The following is an 8,340-nucleotide window of genomic DNA, read 5'->3' as shown; positions in this document are numbered from 1 at the left end:
CCTAACCCAAATACATTGAGAAAACCATTTTTTAATGTAAAAATTCTTTCTAAGATTTTCTCTAGTTCATTAAAAGACCTCGTTTGTCAGTGTATATAAACGCATGATTTTTTTTTTTGCCTACACATTCAATCAAATGCAAAACAATAAGCACACTAAAAGAAACAATAAGACAGTGTGACTGATTTTTTTTATTTTTTATTATTATTTATTGTTCGTTTCCACTGGAAAGTTCCAGATGCCAGCATCCCTGAGAAAGTGTAAATGTAAGTTATACAGCCAATAGAAGCACTCATGTGATCAACTCAAAAGATGATGATATCTGCAAAAGACACAGCTCTGCATCCACCAGAATTCCTCTGTACTGTTCTGAGAAGACATCTACTGCAGGGCTGCACGTTCAGATCTGAGAGCTGTCCATGGTTGTATTCATCCAGTTGGTGGAATGATGAATAACCTAACATTATGCTATGGGAGACTGCTTTCTTATGCAGGCTGATTGGCATCATTGTTGTGGAAACACATACTGTATGTGCATGAATAGAAATTAAATATAAGGGTTGAGATAGCACCGAAACTAACTTAAAACACAAACTGCTAACTATCAAGGTAACATGATAAATCCGATTATCGTTTCTATGAGGTCTGGAGACAGACAGCATTGCTACCAACTGCGTCGTACCAATAGTACAGCAACTATGGGAGGCTTATTTACGCCCAAACTGTGCTGATAAAATCAGTAACAATTTTCAGAAGCAATGTGCTTTGTGCAGGAAATTTGTCAGTGAAGACTTTGCATGTCACTTGTCGTTAAGTGTGACCAGCTCTATGCGTTCAACTCGAAGTAGCCTCTACGGTGTGTCTGCATGTCTTTCACCCTACGGATGGATTGGATCTGGGGATGGTGGGCTCCCCACTCATTCCAGTGCTTGAAAATGCCCGTTTCCATGACATACTGGAAACCACGATAGCCAGGGTATTGGTAGGCCACCCACCTATGAACAAGAAGGCATAAATATACCAAGGGAACTCATTGAACTTATTGTTTCGTGTTTGCAGTTGCATAAAACTGCTTTGCCTCATACATTGAGGCAACTAAATATTGTATAAATACTAAATACATCTATATTTCTAATAATTTATTTCATAATAAATATAAAAAGATAGAGAAGCTTTTAATTAATTCAATTGGATTCATTATTTGTTCTTAAATGATTGTTAAACCCTTGAGCTAATCAAAATCATTATGGATCTGACATCATGGTGCTGTTTGGACAATGCATTTAATGCATTGCGCAATGCCCTTTTGACTTCTTTAAATGCATTTAATGCAAGAAGTCAAAAGGGCATTACTACATAATGGCCATATTAAAAAAAAATCACAATACTGTATATATTTAAGGATACAAGGTTATAGTATATATGTTAATGATAAATAATGACACCAGCATTTCACAAGTAACACTACTTGAGAAAAACAGTTGTAAGTTCTTCTAGTGCATACAGGTAAAAAGTTTGAAACATTTGGCCAAAATCAAATGTTTGGCTGATGGTTAAATGGTCATTATCACATTACAGAAACCCTTCTAAGTGATATGCAGAGCTAAAAGAAAAAACTTACGTTCCACCTGTGACCTGAACGCTAGCGACACGATCCTGGAAGCCGTAAGACCACAGGCTGGGAATATCCTCATCACACACCTCCATTTTCCGACCTTCAAAATTTGTACACTCATACAGGCAAATCTTGTGATCCTGGGGGTCCTACAAAAGCACATAATACTTTTTTCTTAAATTTGTTGCTGCTTATCACTCCAATATTTTGTTGTTAAAGTTAGACCGTTACAACATTAGAAGCATTCAAACTGAGAAGTTTGCACCTGCCCTTTCATAGTTTCTGTGTACAATGCAGATTATACGGACGTGGAAAAAAAAAAAAGTTTAGTTGTATGTCGTGTATGTAAAGTTAAATATTTAAAGTGTACAGTGACATTTCACAAAATCACCACACAGTTGTTTGTGTAATATTCAATGCAGCTAATCTGTGTCACTGATTTTGCACAAGGAACCTGGACTGGTCACGAGCCAATGATAACCAAAGAACCAGATAAGTGAAGATAAGGCTATAATAGAATATTTCTCACAGTAAGAAAATGACCACAGTAGATGCCACAAACGCTTGTATGCTTTTTTTTTTTTTTTTTTAACACATCCCTATACCCGTCATGCATTCATTTCCAAACCCGTCATTGGATATTGGTAATACAGGACTTACCATTTTTACTGGTCTGACTGACATGAGACGATCACACCTATAGCTGTTGGACCACGTGTCCCATCTAGGATATTCTCCTTTCTCCAGTATGAACATCTCACCAGTCATGTTCTGCTGCTCAAAACCCACCCATCTGCAATGACACACAGACACACGCAGACAAACACAAATATATTACATACATTTCCACCAGAGTCATAGTGCAAAATGCTGGCAATGTGGCACTTGTGACTCACGGCCCATTCTCTACTCGAATGGAGCCGATTCTTTCAAAACCCTTCTCGCTTAGGTTACGGCACTCTGCAAACAGGTCCATTCGGCGGCCTTGGAAGTTCTCAAATTCATAGAGGTAAATCTAGGGGGGAAGCACAGTGGATTATGAATTTCAAACAATTTGGCTGCCCACTAACCTTGTACACTTGTCTCTACCTTATGATTACGCAGCCCCATTGCAGAGTGACTGCCAATGCTGCCTTGGGCACCCGAGTGAGACATTTTCAGATCTACAGAAAAACAGGGGAGAAAACAGTTAGACACATTTAGAATGTTTGTTTTACACTGCCACTGATTAAGAGCTGGATAAATCCCTCCATCATTTGACATGAAGAATTATTTTCAATCAAATTTCAAGTTAAATCAACCTTACACTTCTTCATCGTTTTCCTGTTATACCCCCAGAGTTTGTCCTGTGGCAAAACGTGTATTTGCCATAAAACCAACAAATGTAAAATTGCTTCATTTCACAAAAAACAGAAATTAAAATGAAATCCAGGCTTCAATCTTTTTTATGTCTGTTTTAAATCCCCAGTGAGCCATTGCGTAGTAAGAATAAATAAATGAATTAACCACACCCTGCTGCATTTTATGACAACGTTCCATCTGCTCACTCATGAAGAGAAATAATCACAAAAGAAAAACAACATTCTCATCCCTCTATCTTTTGCAGAGAACTTACTTTTACACAAGCAGCTTGAAATGGGTGGATCATTAGCGACATTAATAGGTTACGAGCAAGCGAGTGGGGATGTATATATACATTTACAGCCAGTAAGAGAAAACAGAGGGAGGTTTCCTGACTTCTCATTGGCTGATGTCTGGTTTAGAGCGCAGAGCGGGGGTTGACAGGTCATGATGCTTAGACAAATCGTGCTGACTTGGCCGACTGTTTTGTTGTTCGGCCTCATTGTTGGAAGTGGGTGCATTTACTGTCATCAGCATAATGTCAAACACAAATACACAGACACACACACATGTCAGTGTTCAGCATCTTTTAGCAGCCCCTCTCATGTCTTGATTTTCTCTACAGTTTTGTACTTTTGACTTGAACCCTTGCGCACACACTTTGAAAACTATACACTTTGCAGATCCAGCTGCAATCACATCGAAAAGTCAGAAACGTTGCATTTTGAAATTTTACATGTTATAATCATCTGCTGGAAATTTCAGCCCCCTGGTATTATTTTCCAATTTATTCTTTTATGATACCATTAAAAAAAAAATCAAAGTAATTTCCACAATTTGTAACATCATGCCAATGGGTTAACATCCTCTTCAAGATTTTGGCTTTATATTCTCCAAGCTTTTAAGGTTATGAGCGGTGTGTTCCGACAGTAAGGAAGCTAACGGCACCCATTTAAAGCCATTCAGCCATTTGTTGTGTTTTGTTGTTACAGAATTATTATTATTAATATTATTATTATCATTATTATTATTTTGAAGTATTTGGTTTGAAGTATGTCTGTAATTACTGAATGATAAATGTCTTGCCATACAACTGAAATGTTAACATACATCTAGAATATTAAGTAAAACACGTTTTACTGGATTTTAACGTGCCACTATGTTATATGACATAGATGCTTTAGCGAAGGGTGTTAGATCGCCCTTTGTATTACAAGGTATACACTGTTCAGATAGTTTTACAAGACATATCACAGTAATAGTGTCGATTCAAGATTTCATTTAGTTATCATTAGACTGAACAAGTACAGGGCAACGACATTGACTTACAGTAACTTTTTAACTTAATTATAGCTACCCACACATAGCTACCAACAATACATGACCTAAACTTAGGCAAATGTGAAACTACAAATGTATTCTTATTGCTGCAATCATGTTACTTACCATGAACATAAAGGTACACTTCAAAATTGTCCTCAAACAATTTTTAGAGAATGACAATCCACCTTTTTGTTTAAGAAAAATGATAATGTTCTGTCTTAGGAAGGCAAATATTTTTAATTTGAGCATTTACACCTATCTGTAAGGCATATTACATCAGTTGTCAGTGAGTGTCAAGAGTTGTGTGTAGGTAAGTCTATTTCTTTGTGTGCCTTACATTGTGACTGCATGCACCTCTGTCCATGACAGTGTATGGATGTGCATTCCTGATCATGCGTGCACAAAGAAGTGAGCGAACATGGGAAAGCAGTGATGTGAGCTTGATGAAAATGAATGTGGATGAGGGATGAACTAAATTCTGTAAGTACCGTCTTTCAATGTAATTTGAAGTTGTTTTGGAGAATATAAAAGCCCAGTATCACAGAAAATACTCGATCATTCCTTCTCTTTAATTGGCATTATTTTCCTCTAGCCCCCAAAAGACTTGTGTGGTATTAATGTTCTGGCCGATGCCCTGTCGATGTCTGCTTTTCTTTTGCTTCTCATGCTTAACTGCACTGGGCATATTGCCCTTCATCTATTTTCACTGTGGCACATTAAAACCCAGCAGCTCAGTGTTGAACAATGCCGTGGGCAGCAATGTGCTGACTGTGGTCCGGACCCACAAGCCCTTTTACTTTTCAGTACCACCAAGTATAAATAGTCCCATATGCTCTGGGGTTACAACGCCGTTATTGTGGAGGCCCCCTTGTGAACGCTCGGCTGGTATTCTTTGAGGCCTGTTCAGGTAAGCCATCATTCTATTCAGCCTATAGCAGAGCATTGTCACTTTACATTTGTGTGGCCCTCACCTTTTTGGTTTGTGCTGAGACACATAAATGTATATGTCAGGTCCAACCACACACTGACAAGCCACAAGGAGGACATACTACAATTGAGCATGTGCAAACCAGCTATAGACAAAGAGGCATAACACGTGACCTCACTAGCTACAACGTTAGCAACATTTGGACAGTTGGAAAAGATCGAGTTCAGTATACTTTCACCAAATATTTTCTCGCTAACACTAACTTTTCAACTATTCTCACCTTCTTGTATCTACATTGTCAAACCAAAATACAAGGAAGACCGTTCATGAAGATAACAGACAGTGTTATATGAACACCTCAGTGCCGGTGTCAGGTGACGATTTTCCTCTGCTCTTAAGGTAAATCAACATCACGAGACTCGATAGCATGGCTCAGAATAATCCCAACCCACTAGGACCATGGAAGGTAAGTCTAACATCTTTAAACAGATGATTACTAATCAAAGCTGATCAGATGTACATAATGCTTGGTCTGATGAGGTCAGTGGTGTAGACACATATCATTGTGCATCGAGTGCACACGAATGCATTTATGTTCACTCCAGATCACAGTTTATGACCAGGAGAACTTCCAGGGAAAGCGTCTGGAGTTTACCTCCTCCTGCCAGAACATCATGGAGTCTGGCACTGATAATATCCGCTCCCTGAAGGTCGAGTGTGGGGCGTAAGTCATGAACACTACATTGTGTATCAGAGTAATGTTTCATTTTGTTTTAATATTGGCCATTATGGTGATACTTAAAGGGAAAAATATTTTGTGAGGCGGAGCTGGTTGTAAAGCATTTGAGAAATAAAACATGCTAATGCATACCTACAATGCATGCATGTTTTTGGAAAACCAGAAGAAACCCCAACTTAACTCGAACTCTTGTTCCTGCTTGGAATAGAATGCCTTTCTTGTCATTTATGGTGCGTGCTGGGACAACAAAAGTGGGATGCAAGTCCAAAATTGTCTTTCAAGGACAAAAAATAGAATGGAAAAAAGAAGTTACTTATCTTGATGAGATAATGCTGAGCAAATTTCAATGAGGCTATTTATGTGTGATTAGAAATTTTACTGAGCCCAGTGCATTAATTTTTCATCAACAAGAACTCACGGCACACTACCAGCAAAAAGTGTACATATTTAAATAATGAAATTATAATTTATTGATACTGTTGCCAACAAGTTGAAGAGTTTTAAATTGATTTGCAGCACACTGGTGTCAATTCACTGCTTTAGTGTATGCTGACAATCATCCTGTGAATAACTGAAGATCTGATCAGAGTCTTTTGTCCAATATCAGATGTGATAGGCTGCAGCGCCTTACCAGGCTAAATAAGAAAAGTGCTAAATAAAGGCTTGAATTGAGGAGAGGATAGTGACTAACAAACTGGTTTTCATCAATGGCTTTCCACAAGCAATTTTCCCCCATCAGATGATATTATACTATTCGCTAAAAATCTTCAACTGTTTGACATTGCATCTTGGGATAGTTGGGCAGGATATGAGCACTCCAGCTTCTGTGGACAGCAGTTTGTCTTGGAGAGAGGAGAGTACCCTCACTGGGAGTCGTGGAGTGGCAGCAACGCCTACCACACTGAGAGGATGATGTCCTTCCGCCCCATCTGCTCTGCTGTGAGTTTTTCTGTGAAACCGATTCAGAGTTTTTAAAGCACACAGTTTAGCTCAGTTATCACTGAAGCTGAATGACTGGCAGAATGATTGCAGCTTACAGCTCAAAATAACAGGCACACACATTTACTAATATATAACGGACATTCGACAGAACCACAAGGAGTCTAAGATGGTGCTGTTTGAGAAAGAGAACTTTATGGGACGCCAGTGGGAGATTCGTGATGACTACCCGTCTCTGCAGGCTATGGGTTGGGGAACCAATGAGATTGGATCCATGCAAGTTCAGAGTGGCGCGTAAGTTGTGTACATTAAGACAAATCATGACTTACAGGTTTGGGAAAGGAAGTCAAATGTTTTTCTTGATTTGACCATAATCATCATATTTCACCTCTACTTTTGCTACAGCTGGGTGTGCTACCAGTTCCCTGGTTACCGTGGTTACCAGTACATTCTGGAATGTGACCGCCATGGTGGCGAGTACAAACATTACAGAGAATGGGGCTCCCATGCGCAATCGTTCCAGGTGCAGTCACTGCGTCGCATCCAGCAATGAGATCTTACGTCTCCTTTGCTAGAAAGCTCCGTGGCTTCCTCCGCTCCCTCTTTCCTCCATAATCATTCCAGCATTCCCTGGTGCTTTGTCACCAAAATGTTTGCCGCACTTCTGCTTAGTTCTGTTGCTAGAAGGAAAGTTAAAAAAAAGAGAACACTGAATGAAATAAACTATAAAGAGAGAGAGAAAGGGAGCAGCAGCAGAGATATGCTGCTGACCATCTGTGAGGAGGGGAAAAGTGAAGGTGTCTTGAAATGTCTGTCAGGTGATGACGTCATTCAGACGCAGAGCAGGTGCAAGAGAAAATGTACAAGTCAAAATAAAAAGTAAAGAAAGTATTTGTTGCTGACAGTCATGTAATTGTTTGAACTGTACCTGTGTTTCAAGTCAGTGTTTATTCTCACATGGACCAGAAGATATGCCAGTTCAGTGAGACCCAATAAAGGAGCTCTATCCAACAATTTATTTGTATTGTTAATCTTATATTAGTTTCTATCGATTTGTCGCTCTCTTGCATATGTGGTTAGCGGTCCCCAACCTTTTTAGCACCACGGACCTGTCAACACTTGGGATTTCTATTGCGGACCGGGAGGAGGGGAACCGACTGCTCTCAAAACCACATCATCCTTCTCACTATGTAATGCAAAAGCAGCCAGACACTGCGTCAAAAAACAAAGATCGAGCCAAACAAAGCACAAATTAATGAACTATGAAACTAAATCCGTTCCAAAACGTTATTTCGGGTGCGGCCCATGTCGTCTGGTACCAGTTGATCCACGGACCGGTACCGGGCCGAGGACCGGTAGTTGGGGACCACCGGAAAATGACCAAAGCTTTATAACGACAGCTCTTGTAAGATGCAATGACTGCGCAGTTGATGCGGACAAATCTTGAAGTAGTAG

General features: G+C 39.5%; 2 protein-coding genes across 2 annotated transcripts; one reads left to right on the top strand and one right to left on the bottom strand.

The window, feature by feature from the left end:
* Positions 1-182: 182 nt before the first annotated feature.
* crybb1l3 (crystallin, beta B1, like 3) lies at positions 183-3,301 on the bottom strand. Its single transcript, XM_088426819.1, has 6 exons — positions 3,231-3,301; positions 2,705-2,778; positions 2,512-2,630; positions 2,276-2,408; positions 1,622-1,764; positions 183-995 (listed from the first exon to the last, which is right to left on the bottom strand). The coding sequence occupies exons 2-6, from the start codon at positions 2,768-2,770 to the stop codon at positions 827-829; spliced, it is 630 nt and encodes a 209-aa protein (XP_088282945.1). The 5' UTR covers positions 2,771-2,778; positions 3,231-3,301; the 3' UTR covers positions 183-826.
* Positions 3,302-5,024: 1,723 nt separating this feature from the next.
* cryba1a (crystallin, beta A1a) lies at positions 5,025-7,899 on the top strand. Its single transcript, XM_088426823.1, has 6 exons — positions 5,025-5,186; positions 5,607-5,673; positions 5,813-5,931; positions 6,744-6,885; positions 7,037-7,179; positions 7,291-7,899. The coding sequence occupies exons 2-6, from the start codon at positions 5,635-5,637 to the stop codon at positions 7,436-7,438; spliced, it is 591 nt and encodes a 196-aa protein (XP_088282949.1). The 5' UTR covers positions 5,025-5,186; positions 5,607-5,634; the 3' UTR covers positions 7,439-7,899.
* Positions 7,900-8,340: the final 441 nt, after the last annotated feature.

This window comes from Hippichthys cyanospilos, chromosome 11 (genome assembly GCF_059441005.1).
Source record: "Hippichthys cyanospilos isolate Australia breed blue-spotted pipefish chromosome 11, RoL_Hcya_1.0, whole genome shotgun sequence".
Lineage (NCBI taxonomy): Eukaryota > Metazoa > Chordata > Actinopteri > Syngnathiformes > Syngnathidae > Hippichthys > Hippichthys cyanospilos.
Note: the sequence above shows the minus strand (reverse complement) of the source record. Positions and strands in the feature narration are given on the sequence as shown.